Here is a 21558-nt window from a genome sequence, read left to right as displayed (position 1 = left end):
GGGACCCAAAGGTGAACATCTGTGCCAAGTTTCCCAGATCTCTTATCCCTGATAACCAAAGCATGGGGAGTCTTTAAAGCAAATTGGAGGAGGAGGAAGAGGAGGAAGAGGAGGAGAAGGAGGAGGAGGAAGAAGAAGAGGAGGAGGAAGAAAAGGAAGATGAGGAAGAAGAGGAAGAGGAAGAGGAGGGAGTTGTTACATGCTCGTTATGACTTAGACAAACAAGAGCCTGACCAGAACAGCCCAGGAACATCTCTCCTAAAGGAACAAATGCATTGTTAAGTTCACAAGCCAGGAGCTAGAAGGCTGCTTTCAAGAACCAGAAGGGACTAGCTTTTAAATTTATATTTTTAATGAAGACCTGAGCAAGAGAAACACAGCCAGAGAAGGGACACCACGACCAGAAGGCCACAGATTCTGGTCCTGCAGTCACCAATTTCATGCCCATCAGAAGCTGAATGACTGTATCCAGTCCCCCTCCATGGGGAGGTGAATTATGGTGGATGGTCTCTTGCACTGTGACTCTTCCTTCCTGTTTAGAAAGTGAACTCTACCACACTCACTTGAGGAAGTACCAACTCGGAACCAGATCCATGATGTCATGGGGGCGGGGGGGGGGGGGGAAGCTGGAAATGACAAGTCAGTCAGCTAGGCTCAAGTTTTCATACCTCGGGAACATCGACGGGCACACCCCTCCACATTCCTCATGTGTCAGGCACTAGGTTAGACCCAAAGTCTCCATGACAGGCCAGACCTCTGATTAACTCCATTTCTCTCAGATGAGAGGATAGCAACAGAGAGCAGAGCAATTCTGCCACAGGCTCAACTTAAATGTTCAGCCTTACGTTGACACAAAAACGACCATGACCATAAACAATGTCATCTAGAGACGGGATGGGACTGGAGATCACGCTAGGCAAAAATAAGCCAGACTCAGAAAAGTAAATAGAGCATGCATTCTCTCATACACAGAATCTAGCAGAATGTGTGACCGAGTTGGGGGGGGGGGGGGGAACGCGCGCTGAGCGAGAGAGAGAGAGAGAGAGAGAGAGAGAGAGAGCGAGAGCAAGCACATGCCTGGTGGCACATGTCTGTAACCTCAAAAACTGGTTCGTGGAAGCAGGAGAATCAGAAGTTCAAGGTCACCCTTGACTAGATGGTGAGTCCCAGGCCAGCCTGGACTACATGAGGCCTCCATTTTCAAAGGGAACGTGCTTCCTAAGGACACAAGTTCCATCCCCGAAACTCACATCTGTGTCAGAAAAAGAGTTGTCTTCTGACTTGCACAAGCTCGCTATACACACACAAGCACACAGTCACACTAAAATCAATAGCAATCATTTTAAGTTAAACCAAAAATAAATAAATAAATTCACGTGTGCTATAAATGCAACCGGGAGTATATTATTAGGAAAGGAAAGAGCATACAATGGGAGGTAGGGAAATCAAAAAAGGGGGATGGGGAATGACGTATCACACACACACATACACAAAGGCAAAGTTGGGGGAGGGAGTCCAGTGAAGATGGGGAGGGATGGGGGAGAAAGTGGGGCAAGTCTGAGCAGCACTAAGTAACTGTATAGGAAACCTTCATTGTAAACCATATTGCTGTCACGCTAACCGGAAAGTGGCAAAGTGGGGAATATTGATGCTGCAACGAAGAAAAACGACCCTGTTCCATCAGAAAACTCTGAAATGGAAACTAGGTAATGAGAAAAACATAACACTGCCAAAAGAGGCAGCAGGAAATCAGGGAACACACAGAACAGGGAGCCTGAAAGTGGGGCTGGCTGTTTCCAGAACAGTCCGTGGAAGGACGTGAGAAGCGCCCAGGAAGAGGGTTTGAAAACCCTGGAGGGAGAAGCCTGGGACACCAAGACCACACCCATCCTCAAGGACCACTGCCTTGGGTAGCAACCATTCAGAGCAGTCTCCTGACTACCCCAGTTCTACAGCATCCAGACTCACGACTCATGAGCTGCGGTGAGGTGACTGGAAACCACAAACCAGAAGTCAGACCAAAAGATAAAAAACTCCACCCTCGGGGTAAAAGTAGCGATAGCAGAGCCACGAGGCCTGGAATCAAAACCATCGCTTCTTTGCATGCGGCCTGTGGTTTTGAGTATGCGCGTTACATGTCAGATCCTGGGGTTTGGTCACACTTAAGCCATTGCCAGGTTCCTTTATGAGCGCAAAATTCTAAACCAGAGGAGGGCAGGAAGCACCCAACAAGTAAGACTTTGTCACTTCAGTAAACAGTGTGGGGTGGTGGGGGCCCCAACTCCATAACAAAAGGAAGTCATTTGATGCCTAAACAATCTTTAAATAACAAAACAGATCACGAGGGCAGCTTCTACATTCTGTTGAAAACTGACCAGAAAATTTGACCCAACTGAAAAGTGGCCCAACAAAAACAGAGTTTTCTTTTATCCTTTTCCTTTTTTTCTTTTCTTTTTCTTTCTTTCTTTTTTTTTTGACCGGGAGTTGGGGGTGGGAGTAGGGAGGCAGTCTATCCCCCAAGGAAGGAGACCACCCCATCACAAAGCTTCAAGGATAAGGATTAAAGCTGAGTAATAGTCCCTCACCACAAACACCTCACATGCTGGGCCTTCCTCAGAGTGACATTTGTCATCTGCTTTCACTCACAGCTGTGACAGCAACGACATGTTTTAAGAAAACACAAACCAAAATGGTGTGCATATGAAGTGCTGGTGATCAGGCAGACTAGCCATTAGCTTTGGTGCACTTCCCAAACCTTTCTTTAATTTCTCCGGGGGTTTTGCTTCACTGTGGAGAAGCTTGTGCTACTGCAGGAATCATGAAGAAATAAATGCTGTCTGTGTTCCAGCACGAAAACAGGCAGTTTACGAACAGGAGGAAGGACTCGGGGAGGTTTGTTTTTTGATTTTAAGGATAAGAATCAAGTTCACAACTTGGTGACTCGTAGAACAATCCTGAATTGAGTCTCGTACATTCCATAAATCAATAAAGCCCTACGTGGGCTTCCTGAGGCACTGGCTCACTCCTAGCTCTTTCTTGATAGGTATTTATATCTTGGGAGCTAATCAGAAGGACAAAGGTTCCTCTCTGGGTGTAGCTGAAATCTTTCAGCGTGGCTGTGATACAGAAAGCAGGAAGTGAGAGAGAGAGAGAGAGAGAGAGAGAGAGAGAGAGAGAGAGAGAACGAACACACCCTGAGGCAACTTCACTGACCCTACTAGGTCTCCAGGAAGGTGTAACTTACTCCCCTGCCCAACTCACATCTGTAGCCCACCTTCAAGAATATAAATCTGTCAATCACTTCCATAGCCAGAGTAGAATCCCCAAGTAAGAGAATGTAAAAGCAGGCTGCTGCTTCCTGTGCAGACAAACACCTTCAAACTGGGGGGTGTGGGGGTGGGGTGCATTGTGCACACCATACTCACCAAATTAGGTTCTCCAGTTCTGTCTGAGTTCCTTGGAGGCCTACCAAGGGACACAGTCAATGGAGAATGAATATATTGGGGACTTTTTGGAGAAGTGGGTAGTTTAAATTTCTCTAAATATTCTACCTACCATCTTCTGGTAACTAGGCTGGTGTATTCACATTCTCGGAATTCAGGGTTAAGATATTACCACAAGGTTTTAATTCTTTTTTTAATCAAACTATTGCTGGCTCATCAACTAAGTTGAAACTTGGAGAAGGCTAAGAAGGAAATTTCCACCAGATACGCCTCCAGACAAAAGCTTTGTGAGGAGCAAGCTGAGTTACGCCATGCCCCATAAGGTAGACCTTCCCCTGATGACAGGGCAATCCTCCATTCGTGCCACTGAATTCATGGGGGCAGCGGGTCTGAGTCACGCCCTCCCCAGGACCCTCTGTCTAAGCACTTGAGTCCTCCTAGCAGCTTGCAAGTCCAATCCAATCCAAAAGGAAAAAAAGAAAACTCCCACAAAGAAAAGGAAAAAAGAGAAGTAAGCCCCTCCCATTAGTGGGGCTTCTCTCCTCCCAAAATCTAAAGAGGCTGCAGGCTTCTGAGGACAGCACTGGAAAGTTAGTGCTACAAAGCAATGAAAAGCAAAACCCAGGAGAACGTGCTCAATACGCAAAATATAAAAATATATATGCAAAATATATAAACAGGGAGGGTGACATGGCTCAGCAGGTAACGGCACCCGCCACCAATGCTGACTACCTCAGTTTGATCCTATAGCCCACACAGTACACAGAGAGAATGGAGTCACACAAGTTGTCCTCTGACCTACACATATATGTCATGGTGGGGTGTGTGCCAGCCATCACACACACATACATACATGCACACATGTTAACGAAGATGTTATCACAATTATTAAAGGAAAACTTAAAACGAAACTTTAAAATAATAGAAAGTAAACCAAATCCATCCATTGTCACACCATTAAACAAATACCTGAGACAGGCAAGCCAGGGGTGACCACAGAATGGAAATGGCCATAAAGGTCTTTATGTCCTCAGGAGCTCTGGTGTCTACCTGAGAAAGCCCCTCCCTTGGTTCAGTGCTTTCCTTTACATAATTAGTAAAGCGCCTACCATGTGTAAAGCTACATTATCCAATAGCCGTTCAAAAGAAGCTGCTCAAAATAGCTGTTCAATAAGCAAGACTCGGGCTGGAGAGATGGCTCAGTGGTTAAGAGCACTGACTGCTCTTCCAGAGGTCGTGAGTTCAACTCCCAGCAACCACATGGTGGCTGACAATCATCTGTAATGGGATTGGATGCTGTCTTCTGGTGTGTCTGCAGAGAGCAACAGTGTACTCATATACATTAAATAAATAATATTTAAAAAAAAATAAAAATAAATAAATAAATAAAAATAAGCAAGAATGTCTTCAAACATTCATCATACACGTTCCTTACAACATAATGGTCTCCCAACTTTCCAATAGAGAATTAAATATCCCGCCATATATATTATATATTAGCTTGCTCTCTCCTGACATGATCTCTCTCTCTCTCTCTCTCTCTCTCTCTCTCTCTCTCTCTCTCTCCCTCTCTCTCTCATCCTTGGCTTTCTAGAAAAAACACTTTCCTAGGTCTCTCATCACAAGGTCAGAAGAGCCGGTAAGGGTGTCCGGCTGGAATCATGTCAGAGCCTCCCAGTCCTCTGTGACTGTCGGTGGCATTCAGGAAAAGCAGATCCCCTTTCTGCTTCGTATGTTTTCCTTATTGGTTCATTTGCACAGCGCCGTTCCCCTGGGCCCTGAGTACATCTTTTTGTCATTCTGGTTTTCCCCGCCATTAGTGTAGGCCGACACGCAGCTGCCTCACAACCTCGCAGGAGTGGTCGCAGCCCGGCACATCACATTTTGCCCACGGTCACCCCTTTGACGAATGTTCACCAACGCTCATACATCATCCCCAAATTGGTCCAAATGAATTAAACACAGCTCTGCTTAACATTACGAGATTTAAATGGATTTTCTCTCTACAGGTCTGCCCCATAATTGGGTTTATCCATCTTGCTGAAGCCCAGTTTACACTTGCTAACATCACGCCAATCCGAGCTACATTTTCTGCTCCAGTGACAGGAGCAAGGCAGATTTGTCATCGGATCATAACAGGTAATTCAAACAACAATTAGTTTGATGACGGCCCGTATGTCAATGTCTGCTCCCCGCAGCCTGGCTCACACCCGACGTTCTCCGCTCCTCAAGATGAATGGTCCTGGTGATTCTTCAATTTCAATCATCAACAATGCTTCCTGGATCAACTGAGAAACTATTGACACGGGGCTGTCTTCTCCGCAAGGCAGTGGGAAGAGTCTCCCTATGCCCCTTGGAAGGAAAATCACCACAGACATCCATTTTCAAGTCTTGGAAATTGTCCAGCTTTCTACCAGGGTCATTTATTTACTCTGAGGCTCCAACTCAACTTCAAAAATTCAGAGAGGCACAGAGCTTGAGAGCAGAAAGGACCCGTTATGCGGCTTACGCACCCACCAGTAGTAAAGCCCTCTGAGAGAATGACTGACAGCTGTCAAAGCCAAAAAAAAAAAAACAAGTGATATGACCCCACGGACATCTGTACTTGTCGTCTTAATACTCGAGCCTCCTGTCCACCTACTACGGCTCCAACCATGAGCAAAACACAGCCCCAGCCCTTAGGAAGACCCTGTATGTCACAGAGGTGAGGCAGAACCTCTAGGTGACATAAGACAGATGCATAAGAGAAAGGGCTAAGAGAGTTTTTAAATGGCCACCTAACCCCTACATTCTGAAAACCAGTCAAACACAAGCAGCCTAGCCACGACACCCACGGCCACTAAGGCAGCATGCATGAGCACTAAGGATAGCTGAAATCAAACTGGGAAACACAGAAGAGAACACCAACTTGACAGAGGGGTTGAATTCCCCACTCAAATTATTCAGTAGAAGTCAAGAAACATTTCTATTGGCTTTCCATGTTTTAAGGGGGCTATTACTTAAAACTCTGGAAAAGCACTTCATTACCATTTCCAAAACACACTAACCTACCCCATATGTTTATGTGTTACCCCATATGTTATATGTGTTATCCTATTTTATATGTCTTACCCCATATAATATATGTGTTACCCATATGTAAAATGTGTTACCCCATATGTTATATGTGTTACCCATATGTTAAATGTGTTACCACATATCTTATATGTGTTACCCCATATGTTATGTTACCCCATGTTATATGCATTACCACATATGTTATATGCACTACCATATGTTATATGTGTAATCCCATATATCTCACTCATGTTATTTTCTTTCTGCTCAGCTAGATGTGGTTTGGTTCATTGACTGATTAACTAGTTTGACTGTCTGTCTGCAGCAGAATCTTATTTAGCCCAGGCTGACCCTGAATTCACCTGATAACCAAGGATGACCTCCACCTTCTGAGTGCTGGGATTACAGGCAGTTAATACAGGTGGTTAATACAGCGCTAGGATTGAACCCAAAGTCCATGCATGCTAGGCAAGCACTCTAACAAGCGAGCTACCTCCCCACTCACTCCGTGAGGTATTTAATACACCTCCTGTCCACCTACTACGGCTCCAACCACCAGGATATGAATATGAGCAAAAAACAATCCCAGCCCTTAGGAAGATCCTACATGTCACAGAGTTGAGGCAGAACCTGTACATCACATAAGACAGATGTAAACAGAAACCAACAGGACTCATAAATCTATGTTACCCAACGCAGATAGCCAAGGCTATCAAATCCATCATGTGTGAGGGGCCTGACAGCAAACAAAGAATATACACTGCATGTCCAGATGAGCCACTCTCCAGACCTGCAAACATGGGCCTCGTGGGTGTCAGTGGCAAAGACGGCAAGGGAGCATTTAGCAAATACCCTCCTATGCACTGCTGCTGCAGCAGCATGCCAAGCCCTGTCCCATTCAGCCTCTCAACAACCCCAGGAAACCACTTCCGGTGCCACCATTACTCCATTTCACAGTAGTGGGAAGCTTGGCATACCTGAGACTCAATCGCAGGCTAACTATGGTACCCTACCTTCACAGTCCCCACCTATTCTCCTGTTCCTTTAAAAAGCAACAGCAGTGGGGGTGTGGCTATGACAGCATCAGTGGAAGGACACACACTTTAAACTAGTAGTGATTCCCAGCCAGAGGTGACTTTGACCCCCAAGGAACACAAGGTCCTTGCTGGGAGTACTTTTAGTCGTCATGCTTCTGCTGAGCGGGAGGGCAGAGACGGTAATACAGATAGTTTCCTTTACCACCTGGGTCAAAATATCACCGGTCCTGAGGCTGACAGATTCTGCGCCAAGCAGCCCCACCCTACCTGTCACTCACCCAATCACCATCCAATAGCAAAGGCAGGGATGTCTGTAGCCCCACCCCCACCCACCCCCACGTCTGCGTGGAAACTGGTGTAAGCGATGCTTTCCTAAATACATGCTTCAAACACCAAGGTTTTTGTGAGGATGCTTCAAAGAGCCCACACACCTTTGATTCTAATGTTTCTTTCTATAACAAGTTACACAGTGCATGCAGCTACTTTGAAACTTTCTCTTGCAATCTGATTAAGCACTAAATTTACTGCCAAGCTATGGTTTGGGTAGGACCATCCCTCTGGGATAACTCTGCTGCCAGCTTGGTAAGCCAGCAAAAGGGGAAAAAAGAAACAGCAGTCATTCATCTGCTTGATTAGGACTTGATACCAGCTGTCCCTACCGAGCTGCAGAAACTATTTGCAAGTGCCAGGCTTGATAAGGCTGTAAACACCAGCTCTAGCCCATCTAGAAAGTTCGGCACTCATCTAAACAACACCCATAATTGTCAAGGACTTTATTAAAAAATATAAATATCATAAAATGAAACATAAACTTTCTCATGCTGAGAAAACGTCACCAGCTGACTGCCTCATACCAGGCCTCCATATGTATATTCACTGTGGCCCACACAGTGGGGACCCTCGGACAACTGACAGGACACTAGTTTTCACTTTCTGGTCCGGAACTAGAACTGTGCCTGCATGGTAAGCTGGACTCTCAATGCCGCACAATGGGGCAGACCAAATGACAAAGCCCAGGGCTGCGACACAGACAGAACCACCGAATCAAGAGCGACAGGGCAGGAGCCATGGGGCAGGAAAGGCAGACGATTTCATCTGGACAGTGTAGGGCAGCTGCTGTTGACTTAAAGTCAAGATACTAACTTGTACTTGAAAAGACAGGTGTAGGGGCTGAGGAAAGGGTTCAGCAGTGAAGGAGACTTGGAGCTTTGGAGAGGACCTAGGTTCAATTCCCAGCACCCACATTATGGCTCACAACCATCTAGATATATGCCAGTTTCGGGGAATCCAATGCCCTCTGCTGAGCTCCATGGAAACCAGGCACACACATAGTGCACATAATCTAACGTTCAGGCAAGACATTCGCAAAATAAAGCTGTACTGCACCTCTCGATTCTCACTTTGCACCCCTCCCACTGAGGTGTAGAACCCTGGAAAACTGAAGGTTGTCTGCTTCCCCACATCACTCACTTTCCAGGGCTAGCAACACAGAGCCTTCCTTTGCTCTGTTCTAAGAGTCAGCTTTGGCTAGTGAGATGCAGGTGCCCAGACCCAGCTTCAGACCAACGGAATCCAAACCTGGACTTCAGCATGACCTGCCAGTGTGAGAAGCAAGAAGCTGCCCAACACCTCTGCTCCAGGATTCTGCAGTTCCCTGCCTGTGATGGCACAACACAACAGGTTCCCTGTCCACAGAGCACTCTGAAGAAAGAGCCCAGCCATCTGCAGAACTCTGAATGCAGACAGTTTCTTTTCTCCAGGTAGAACAAAGTCAAGTTAAAGAAACAAACTAGCCTTCCATCCCTCCAAAAAGAAAAGAGGGAGGGGGGCTTGGTACAACTCTCCTCCACCATTATACAGTCTAAACACTATACACAGCTCTGTCCTGAGTGAGGCGGAGCCGAGGCAGACTCCAGGATGTCAAGGCCAGAGTGCCTCAACAGTGCTTCACTGAGGTCACCTAGAAGCTATCATCAAACCGATGCTAGACCTGTCACCCAAAGGATATTAATCCAGGTGTCTTGGCCATGTGTCTGGGCCCTGTTCTTAGCACTTCCCAGGTACTTACGATGTGAACCATTGGACCGATGGTTCTCCACTGACCCAAAAAAGGGATCCAGATTCACTCAATAACATGGTAAAACTACAAATGCAGGCGCCCGTCCCAGACCTACAGAACATGAGCCTGGGACAGGATCCCAGTTCTTAAGCTCTGCGATGTTCCCAGGAGATAGTGGCTCAAATTCAGGACACACTAAGAACAGCAATCTCCAATGAAGAGGGGCCCAGGACGTGCATGTAACAGAGGCCCCATGGGCTCTCTGTATTGTCTAGGAAGCTGGGTGGTAGCCACAGGCTTTGAAAACAGGTAGGCTCCCTGTTTAGCCTTTTCAGTGCTGAGAATCCAGCTCAAGGCCTCAGGTACACACCCGGCCTCTCAGCCACATTCTTAGCCTTGAGCATGGCTTTAAACAGCCAGCTTAGCAGGAAACTATGGCAGCGGTACACCCACCACCCTGGCCTGGGCTTGAATCCTAACTGACCTTGGGAAAAATAAGACATCAGGTGTCTACTTCCTCATTTGCAAAATGTGGTAGTGGTGATAATAACAGGAACTCTTCCTCTCAGCTCCCCCCCCACACACACACCCCACAACTGGTAAGAGATCAATGAATAACACAAAGAAAGCACTTAACCTTTGGCCCAGTGCACCAGAACTCAGTAAGCACAAGCTATTATTACTGTTGTTGTTGTTGCCTCTGACCCCCACACCAACCACCATATTGTCCCAGCTACCATCTCAGAACTAAACGCCCTCTTCACAGAAGCCAGGGAGGCAAAGGCCTTAGCAGATGCTCATTAAAATAGAGAGGCAGTCTGCGCTCAGCCATAAGAGGAAACAAGATCCTGTGGGGATATTTGCAGACCTCAGTTTCCACTGGGCACCTGAAAATGACAGAGCTTCTAATAAATAATCAATGGATTGATTTCAGAAGAATCTACGGCTGCCCTCTCAACCTTTCGTACCTGAAAAATCTGATTAGAGATAGAACTGCAGGCACAGGCCTGGGTTCAAGCCACTAAACCACAAATAACAGTGATGCAGAAGGCAACAACTGTTGGTCTGAGCAAGAGGTCTAGCCATTGGAGCAGTGGTTCTCAACTTGTGGGTCTCGACCCTTTCATAGGGATCACCTAAGACCATCGGAAAACAGATGTTGACATTATGATTCATAACAGTGATAAAAATACAGTTACAAGGTAGCAAAAAGAATAATGGTTGGGAGCCTGCATAACATGAGGAACTGAATCAAAGGGTCGCAGCATTAAGAAAAACCACTGAGTTAGAGCAAGGGGTGGTGTCTAGAAACCAGTGTCTGGGGCTGGCTCAGCAAGTAAAGGCATTTGTCACCAGAGCGACAAATGGAGTTCCACGTTCCATGCCCAGAGCTACACACATACACACACACAAACATAGATACACACAGAGACATAGACATACATACACGCATAGACACGTACACACACACAAACATCAAAACACACTGAATCAATGTTAATATATGTATATATGTATATATATGTATATATATGTGTGTATATATATATATATATATATATATATATATATATATATATATATATATAACAGTATCTGAAACAGCACAGAAAGCAGCCATGAGCAAGGGATTTTTGTCTGTTTTACTCACAAATACCTCTCCAGTGAATGGAACTCCTAAATGAGTGATCTACTACCCATCAGCTTCAGTACGTCAAGTGAGAACACCTCCTCAGCCCCCTTGTGCACAAGCACACCGGCTCCCCCTCCATCCCTCTGTGGAGAGTGAACGTACACTCTCACATCCAAGCAAGGGCTGACACCAGACACTGAGTCTGATGGCTAGGCATGTTATGCACGCCCTCGGGAAGCTGAGGCAGAAGCACCGGGAACTTAGGCCAACCTGAACTACATGACGCACTGTCTTAAAAATTTTAAATAGTAAGAATAAGAGTTTGTAGCTCAAACGGACTGATTCCTGGGAACCTTTTCCACTTAGCCCAACTCGGCACATCCACACGAGATGAAAGGCCAGGCAAGGGAATGGGTAAGAGGACAAATTAAGAACAACAGAGGTCAATCTCTGAACGCCAAGAGGAAAACCAGGAACCCTCATGCCTGGTCCATCACACTCTTCAGTTCTGAACAAATCTTTCAGTACTAATCTCTAGCCATCCTCTTCTTGCAGGCAGAACGAGGAGTTTCAGCCATGGTACCTCACATGTCTATGGGACAAGACACCCTGTTCACACTCAGGATAAAGAGTCGGGGTGGGTGAGCTTTTCATCCTTCTTGCATTGATTCTGAAAGGTAGCCAAGTCCTGGAAGGAGGTCCCCAGGGCCTACTGAGCCCCTGTAGACAAGGTGTAGGACCAAGTGCTTTGGAAAGCTCACATGAGATCTTGCAAGCTTAAGAATAAGAGGGAAAAGCAAAGCACATTGCAAAGTCTCCACCGCTCAGCTGTGCAAACAAATAAAAAGGTCCATTTCTCCTGGATCCTCTCCTGGTTGTCTGTGACCACACGCACGAGCGTGCAGGCGCCTGCGCATGCGTGCACACATGCAGAAACCACTTCACGTCTCCAGAGAAAAACAACCACAAAAGGTCTACACAGTTTGTTTTTGTTGCGTGTAGAGCTTTTTCCCCTAAATCACATCTGACTTCGTGTTAAAACATCAACCTTTGGCCAAAATACTCTTAAAACAAAGCTTAATTGGCTTTCAAGTAGCTCTGCAGAGAACCTAGGGAAACATCCTCTGTAGGTCTCGGCCTTGATTACAGAACTGCTTTTCGAGGCTGTAATAAAGGCCCGGGTAGGAGTGTTGGAAGAGGCCCCTCCAGGGAGACTACAGAGATGCCTAACTGTGTGCACAACCACCTGCAGGCCATCCCCAGGAGGCAGCTCTGGTTTTGCAATTAGGGTTCATCCTTGTGAGTCAGCATGGGTCTTCCTCACCATCTAAGAGAGATGATGGAGGAATTCCTAAGAGCTAGGAATGGAGGACAAACTCCTGTATGAACGAGCAACCCTACAGATGGGAGAAGCTACATGGAGCATTGGATGGAATGTGGCTCTTTTATTGCTACCTCCTCAATACAACACCTATTCTCCACAGAACCACCTGCTGTACATTACAAAGGTGACACTCAACAATCCGTGAGCAGGCCTCGACCTATAAAGAAGAAAAGGACGCAAAGCTGCCTATACACCCCTCAACACCACCCCAAGAGCATCTGCTAGTGTAAGACGATATACACAGACACAGCAACCCTTCAAAAGATGTACAAAACCTACTAGTCCTGTATTTTAGCTGGGATAAAGCTAGAAGCAACCAAAGAGCCAACAACACAAAGCAATATATACCGCATGACTCATACGAAGCCCAGAAAAATAGACAAACAAAAACAGGCCAAAGGAAGCCACTGCTGGAATTTTAGTTTCAAGCTGGAGAGAGAGGAAGAAGCCACAACACCAGGAAGAGGGAGGAACAAGGGAGATTTCAGAGTATTTCATCAGAGGTTAGAAAACTTCAGCCCAGGGGCCAAATACAGCCAGTGTTTGTATTTATAAATAAAGTTTTATTGAAACACTGCCATGCTTTTTCCCTCACGTTCATCTCAAGATGCTCTCACACCGAAGTAAAGCTAAGTTAATCAGACTGACTATACATCCACAAAAACTTAAAATATGCACAAGTCCCAACTGCACACTGACATGAGGCTTCTCAGATGCTCACACATCTGTAAGTCCATCCTCCTCCTTACTAACCACCTGTGGACTGTGCTGTGCTTCAGTGACACTTTGAAAAGGCCAGTGGTCTGGAGCGCAGCTCAGGGAACAAGCTCACATTTAGCATACAAGAGGGCCTGTGTTCCATCACCAACACACACACACACACACACACAGAGCAACAGAATTAAATAATTTACTATCGTTATTAATAATAACCACAAAGTGTATATTTGAGCCCCTTTATTTTTTTTAGCCTAGGTATACGGTGTTCTCAGGCAGTTTCACTGACCTTGTCTTTTCAGAACCAAGAAGGGCTAGGAGGCGGGATCAAAAGTGAAGGAAGGTCTCAGCTCCACAACTGATACTAGGAAAAGAAGAGCCATGTGTCTACAGAGTCACTCTGAGGCCATTCACACCCATGGTGAAGTTGGCCAAGTGCTGAGATGGGGGGGCGGGGGTGGGGGGGGGAAGACAGGAGGGAATGGACCTCATGTGACGCCCGGTGTCACACTACCAAGTTATTTTAGGACAGAGCTTAGGAGAGCAGCAAGCTCAGCTCCTGCTGAAATACAGTATTTATTAAGGTTCATCCAGTTTTAAGTTTCCAGGGAAGAAACTGCTGCCCCAACATCACGTTGGATTTCAGCTTTGGGTGAGAGAAGACAGAGAAGGCCAGGTCTGTTTCCTGGGCACCATGAGGGGCCGCCCCGCCTCTCCTCTCACCCCACCCAGGCTGAAATGTCCAGAGAATTCTGAGAACGATCTTATTCTGTCTGAGCTTTTTTTTTTCTTCTTCTTCTCTGCTTCTTTTGTTTTGTTTTTGGCCATTTATCCTTTGATGATCACGCTAAAACTACAGCTAGCTGCCATTTGGCTTGGCCTTGCGCTGGCCCGGCAGACACTGAGGGAGAATGGACATGTTTGAAAGCATACTGATGGTGCTCCAATAAAATGTGCCCTCTGTTTGCCCACATGGGCATCAGGCCTTAGCAAATAGAAGCCGAGGAGAACAATACTACCTGTTCATGGAGGAACAGGGATGGTTTCAGTCCTCCAAACAATAAGCTCTGTAATTTACTCCATCTTCCTCCTGAGAAAGGGCTTCACATGGCCCGTGTCGTGCCAGGTGGTTTGGAGAAAGACGAACTGCGCCTCCAAACAAGGGACACTTCAGCGCCGGGTGTAAAGATTCAACAGCTGGGCTGGTCTTGGGCTGGTCTCCCAGTGACATGGCCCCAGCCAGCCTTTCCACACCAAGATAAGGATCACGGTCCTATTCAGCCCCAACAATTCCCACACCCCAGGCAACAAGACTTCCCAGTCCTCCAGTGCTGGAGTAGGCCTTCCTAGGCCTGGGGACACTCTCATTATCAGCGCAACCATCCAGAGCTGGGGCGTGGACTTGCTCTCTAACCAAGCCTTAAGTCTAAACTGTTTTCTAAAAGCAAGACTTACTGGGCCTTAAAAGGAAGCAGCTTCCAACAGGAAGTGTGCCAGAAAGAACTGGAGCTTCATGCTACACACACACACACACACACACACACACACACAAGTTTTGAAAATGTCTGAGCATGGAGGAATAAAAGCCAGGAGACGTGTGCACACAGAAGTATACACAGAAAAATCATGCACAGCAGTAACATAAATAGTTTTAAGCCCAGTTACTATAGCCTTGAAATAAAATCAAAACGACTAGGAACCAACCAAATTTTTGAAAGACCTACTGACTCATGCCACTCACTGGAGTTGGATAATCCCGTTCACCTGGGTCAGATCGCCATGTCAATGGAAGCTAAGAAGACGCAATATGGCGAGTGGGAAGCAGAAACTCCACTAGACCATACATGTGCACACACTCCCATCTACATACGTGTATCACATGTACCCTGAACACACGTGTACATACATGCTACACTCAATCATGTATACTTGTGCATGTGTGCATTTGCACACGCCTACACTCATCTGTACATAGGCATGAGAATTCACAGTCACAAATGACTGACACAAGTAACCTGCAAAGGCTTCCTTGGTCCAAAGACCAAGCCAATAGAAACTTAGGTTGGACTAAGGTAGACTTCCACACCACAGTCAAGGCTCTCAAAAGCCTCCTTGCCAGGGGTTAAAAGTCAAATGTGGGGGTACAGTATGGGTGTGCAGTGTGGGACACCATGAGACACAACCTCATAGCAAAAGCCAGGCCAGCAGACAAGAGTGCGTTAGTGGGCCTGAGCCCGCCTCTGCTCTCCGCTGGCTTCAGTTCAGCCCACATCTATATTAGTCTGTGATTTGTTTAGCCTTTGGACTTAGAAGAATGAAAGTATTACATGCACAGGAAACAGGACACTCATCAGAAGCTGGGATCTGCCGCCTTCCCCACCAACACTTCCAGTGTCCAATGTCAAGAGGCCCAAGAGAAACCAATGGTTCAGGACAATCCGGTCTCCGTGATGTTGATTCACAGGAAGCAGCTCTCCCTGGCGCTCACCTGCTCAGCTCCCTCTCTCACCCTTCCCCTACACACTCCCTCAACCCGGTTAACTCTCAACACAAGGTCCTTCCTTCAGCAAAACGCAACGCAGTAACCATAACCAATCTGGTGTCTGTGCACCCACAATGCCTGATGGAGATAGTCTTAAGCAACGCAGACTCATCTTTCTTTTCCTATCTTTAAATAATTTTAGGAACATTTCTTCTGTTCTTCTTCACTTCCCACCCTCCCTCAAAAATTCAAACCATCACCACCGCCATCACCACATCTCTATAATGACAGCACCACCATCATTATCATCAATACCACCAGCATCACCATCACCATCACCATCATCAGCGCCATCACCATCGTCATCAACATCATCATTAACATCGTCATCACCATCATCATAGACATGGACTGGGTGGTTGGGGGTGGGGCATAGAATAAAAAGACACAAGAGACCTACACATTGGTAATTCAAGCTTCAGAATCTCTTGGCCTCCTACCTGAATTGCAATCTGGTGTTCAATCGTTTTGTACGCAGAGTAATGAGTGCTGCCGGATTGAAAATGGAGCTGTAGGAAGAAACCAAATCAAAGCGTTCTGCTCATGTCGTAAACTACACGAAAGCATCTTAAGCAGTTCATGAATAGCAGACAAACCTCCCTAGACTGAACTGCAGCTTTGGCATTCAATCAAGACTTGTGGACCTTCATTATTACAGGGAAGATGATCACACAAATCTGAACAGTTGCTTTTGTTTGGGTTTTTTGTTTGTTTGTTTGTTTGGTTGGTTGGTTGGTTGGTTGGTTTTTTTTTTTTTTTTTTTTTTTTTTAAAGCACCCATTCAGTAAGCAAAGGGGAGGCAGAGGGGCAGGAACAAGAATTGGTGACAAGGGAAGCAGAGACTGAAGCCCATGAAGACATAAAGGAAGCCATTGGGTGCTGAGCAGAAGGCTAGAGAAACTTAACAGGGTGCTGCAAAAGTCAACAGTAGACGACACATAGGCAAGAGTGAAGGCAGAGAGAGGCTGTGAGAAGCCACTAGCCTGGATCAAGTACAGGCCCCACCCCCTATATCTCAAACAACCAAATCCTGGCTCTCAGACACAAATCTATTTCTGGGAAAACAAATGTCTCCATGGAATTCAGGGGCCACCCAGTACCTTATGCATTCTTTCACCATGACTAAGCTGTCAGATCCTAAGACATCTCCACAACCCACACTCTAGTAATCTACACTTCCCCCCAAAGAGCGCCAAGCATTGTTCAACAGCCCCAGGTAGGTGAAGGACCGCCTCTCAATAACTCTGCGCTTAGCTCCTGGCTCCTGGGACCAACGCTTTCAACTGGGTCTTTCCCTCTGCAGCCACACATGCCTCCTCTGTGAACAACTCCCACAAAAACACCAAGACTCCTCCTCAAATCCTCCTCCTCCTCCCAAATGATACACGTTAACCTCAGAATGCTACCCATTGGGAAAGCAAGCTCCATTTACTGAGACATTTTATAAACGTCATGGTGGAGAGGGGCGAGGTCTCAGCATTACCATACACAAACAGATGAGAAAGTGTCAGATGACCAAGAGAAATCCCTGCCTATGCCACCCCAGCAGCAGGCAATTCAGGGGTACTTTCTCCAAACACTCGGATGAACATATCTACCGTATCTCCATCAGCACTAACTACCGCCACTACTGCTTCAAAATTAAGTTACCAGAGCCCTTCTGAGTTTCAAGAGCATTTGGGATTGCAGGAGACTTTTAAACTCAATTAGTGTCAACTTGTTCCCTGGAAAGACCGAACGTAGTTCAATAGGGTCTGTTTGCTCTTTGAAAAGGGAAACGACTCCCATAAACTCTGAACTAGAATGTAACATTGTAACAGCACAGTCTACAACCCACACCCATTTTATTTCTTTAGGACACAGTGAACTTGTAGAGGATTACAACAGTCCTCCTACCCCCAAAAAACTAAAAACTATACTTGTTTTATGTAAAGAAACATGTTCATCAAAGCTAAAAGAAGACAAACTAAAGTTGGGCAGAAACAATAACAGTTTCTATACATGACAAAGCAGAGCAATCACTCCCCTCATACAAGCTAATATGGACAAAGTAAACTGATACTGTCTCCATGCAGGGGGTGGGGGTGGGGGCACACATCCAAGAAACCAAAGTGATTGGCTGAAAAAGTTGTGTCTGAAACCTTTGTCCCCCCACTCACCCACCCCAGTCAGGACTTCACTCATTACTGTGACAATTTCCCATCATGTTAAAACAACTTCTGTGTGGTGGACAGGTCTCTTTGCAAGTTTGGAATTCCTGGCGAGAGAACAACTCTTGTCTGAGAGGAGGTTCTCGCTCCTCAGCAGAGCAGGCAACAGTAACAACTTGGTCCTTCCTTTCAACGCTTTTATTCTCCTCTTTCCCAATTGCCCAATTCAGAGCTTAATGGAAACTTGTCCAAGCCTCTCTTCCCACAAATCCTGCAGAGCCCCAGGCAATCTGTACTCAGGGTAACCACAGGAATCTTATATTGTCAATTAAAATTGAATGGACACCTGATAACTGCGGATAGGCCTTGGAAAATAATTTCATTTTAGTCATCATCTTATGAATAAATTAATGAAACAGTGGCTATGCCAAATGCAATTTTCACTTGTCCAGCACTGTTCTTAATGCTTGCATTCATTGCCTTCCCATACAGCACCAATGAGCCTGCAGTAAATGCTGCAATTAAGATAGTAAAGCTGTACATACACATGCATAGACAGAAGTTTCTAAAGATGCTAAAGAGAGACCTGCATCAAGGACCAAGTCAATTCACCTCCAGTTACACACGCCTGCACAGAGAGATGCCGGTGTGCACATACACACACCCTCACCATTTTAACACCTGCAAACAATGTAACTTCCTTAGGGTACCCAGCAGCACAGAAATTCTCTTACCCACCCACAGCCACAGCCTGTGCAAAAGGCTCCCTCAGAATCTCAATAAGATTTCTCCCAGCAACCAACCACTGTGCTATGGAGACTTTGGAGCCTGCAGTACCTCCAGCAACAGAAATACCAACTGCTCTTGTTTCTCTTTGGGGTTTCTACCCCCTCTTCTCTCTAAAATCCTTTTCTGAAATACACACTTTAACAGCTTTTTGCCTTCCCTATAAAACATGAAGATGCCTTCTTGTTTACAGCCCGGCTTTTTAGGGATAAAATACAGATGCTCAGTACAAACTTGGCACTCCAGACTGAACTAGTCTCTTGTTAGCCTGCCTCTGCTTCCCACCCCCACTAAGAGGACAGAGAAAACAAAACACGCTTAGGCCTGTGTTTTGAAAGGGTGTGGAGAGACAAGAGTCCAGGACAAAATGGATTATTTCTTTATTTCTGAAATTAAAAAGCAGGTGCTATATGTTTAACCATCTCTGCACAGGTCACCTGGAAGGCTCCAAGTCACCTCCTCATCACATTACTGTGGCTTCTCTAGTGGGAGGACCTAGGACAATTGCCTCTCCCTTTGAACAGTCCAGGGAGCCAACAGACTCCAGAGTCCTGATTCATTTCTTTCCTCCAAGGGAGCCCCACAAAATGACACCTTCCCTTGCTCAGGAGGCATCCCAGCACCCTTCTTTATTAGAACACCCAAACAACCAGGTCCCCACTTGTCCAGAAGAGTCAGGAAGACTTGGCAGTCTTAGGCATATGCTTGCAACACTCTGACTAACTGCTTCCCTTATTACCCTATCTCCTCTCCTCTGCCTTTATATCTAATCATGATCATTGACTCTAAATGTGATGCTGCAGATACTGAAAAATCAGAGATACCAACAGACAGAAGGGGAAACAGCCATTGTCAACCAAAGGACTCTTATGCTACAAGCCACAAACAAAACAACAGACTCTCAATGGGAAGAAGAGCAGCCACTATGCCAGTCCACTTCACTAAAGGGATGAGGTGGGGCATGTACTTCTTTTTTAGTCTTATGACTCATCTCTATATCTATCTGATTGCATACATGTACACACACACAGGTGCACACACACACACACACACACACACACACACACATGCACACACACATACACATATATCAGATCCACTTCCCAAGTGGCTTGGGTTTTCTTGGGTCTTGGTCTCATTTCCTTCTGTCCTCTTACTTGAAATCTAATTTCCATATCACTATGATTAAGGAAAAAAAATGATTTTTTTTCTCCAAGTATATCTGAGACCCTGTCTTAGGTCCTCATTCCTTTGGGGGGAAACTGAGGCTGCAAAAACCTTTCCATGCCACACAAATTCATCCCACCCCATCACAGCCCCAATCCCATGTGGACCACCTTGTTCATTCAGTGGGAAATAAACTCTTGCCCAGGACTTGGGGTTACTTCCACCCATACTGATACTGCTGGCTGGAGAAGGGCCAGGTAAGCCTCCAACTTCAGGAGGAGGCCCAAACCTGGATACCTCGCAGATTCCTGGGTTTACAATCTCTGTGAAGATCCAGACAGAAAATCTTTGCAGCATTCCTAAAACCACTGTCTAACAAAGGCATTGCCTCTTGGCTTCCTCGTATTCTACCAGAAAAGCACACGGCACAGAAGGGATGCCCCTAGACCCGAGAGCAGCCTGCTCAGTGTCTCACCGTTCCATCTAATGTCTATTCACTCTCATTAATTTCTTTCTCGTTCTCTTTTTCTTTTCCTCAACCTGAAACCATGAGCTGTGAGTCAGAGCTGGATCGTTAGCCTTTACAGCTTCCACACGAATCCACCTACTCACATTGGGGGAAAGAAGTATTGACTTGCAACTTTGCCTGAGACCAGAATCCTCTAAAAAGAAGAAAGGGGGGGAAGGAGGGGTCGGGAGAATGGCTTCAAGAAAGTTTTCTCTGCATCTCTACTGGGGGTGCTCCCTTCATTGTCTTCCTGCTTTCCCTGGCAAAGAGAAGCTGGGGTTGAGCTTGGTGCTGATAGCTGTAGGCTTTCTCTGGGTTGGCTTTTGAGGAGGAGACCGACGAGCTGGTGTTCTTTAAACATCAAAACATAATTAAAGTTCTTCGTCTGGGAGTGAAGCTGAAGCACATTTCTAGCACACGGGGGCACGTGGTGAAGTGCTGAGGCATGTTCTTAACACTTGCTACAGAACACCCTCGGAACGACGCGCAGTCATTACTCCACTTAGCAGTCCCAGAGTTACAACTCATAACGAATTCATTTGCATTAATGTGGACTTCACGTGTCCTTCCCAGAGTATGTCATTGCAATTCCTCCGGCTCCGTAAGACTGACATGACAATAACTCAGGGCCTCTTATTTCACTTTCTAAAACAAACAAACCCACCCCCAAGACCCGCAGGATTCCTCCCCGCAATTTTTTCAGCATTTTTACTAATATATTTAGTGCATCATAATTGGCCCAGCACGGGGGAACCTAGTTATCTTCTCAGTAAATATTTATAGCATCACTCTTTCCCATTCATTGTGCATTTTCTTAGAGGATCTAACTGTAGCCTACATCTGCAATTCATTGACTTTACAATTTACCACATGTTGGGATGGGAGAGGTCTGAGCTCCATTTGAATCACTACACAAATATGCAAGTGATTTATCGGTTTTAAACTGGAGACTGCAAGAGAGGGACTCCGCTTTCCTGACTATTACTTCTTCTGGCAGACCATGAACAATTACAGTTCGTACTAATTAAGCTCTGTAAATGTGCCGGGCCCTGCTAATGCCTAGCAGGTTTCACAT

The 21558-nt window shown here is 46.0% G+C and overlaps 1 protein-coding gene across 49 annotated transcripts in view; it reads right to left on the bottom strand.

Moving 5' to 3' along the window:
• The window catches only part of Tcf7l2 (transcription factor 7 like 2), a 191837-nt gene that overhangs the window by 163036 nt on the left and 7243 nt on the right, over window positions 1-21558 (bottom strand). For 27 of the 49 annotated variants that reach the window (XM_034515831.2, XM_076924778.1, XM_034515872.2 and 24 more), the window contains exon 4: window positions 16313-16381. The exons of the other annotated variants lie outside the window; for them this stretch is intronic. In XM_034515831.2, coding sequence (XP_034371722.1) covers window positions 16313-16381 — 69 coding nt within the window. The remainder of the gene's footprint in view (window positions 1-16312; window positions 16382-21558) is intronic. 49 annotated transcript variants of the gene reach the window in all.

This window comes from Arvicanthis niloticus, chromosome 1 (assembly GCF_011762505.2).
Source record: "Arvicanthis niloticus isolate mArvNil1 chromosome 1, mArvNil1.pat.X, whole genome shotgun sequence".
NCBI classification, from domain to species: Eukaryota; Metazoa; Chordata; class Mammalia; order Rodentia; family Muridae; genus Arvicanthis; species Arvicanthis niloticus.
Note: the sequence above shows the minus strand (reverse complement) of the source record. Positions and strands in the feature narration are given on the sequence as shown.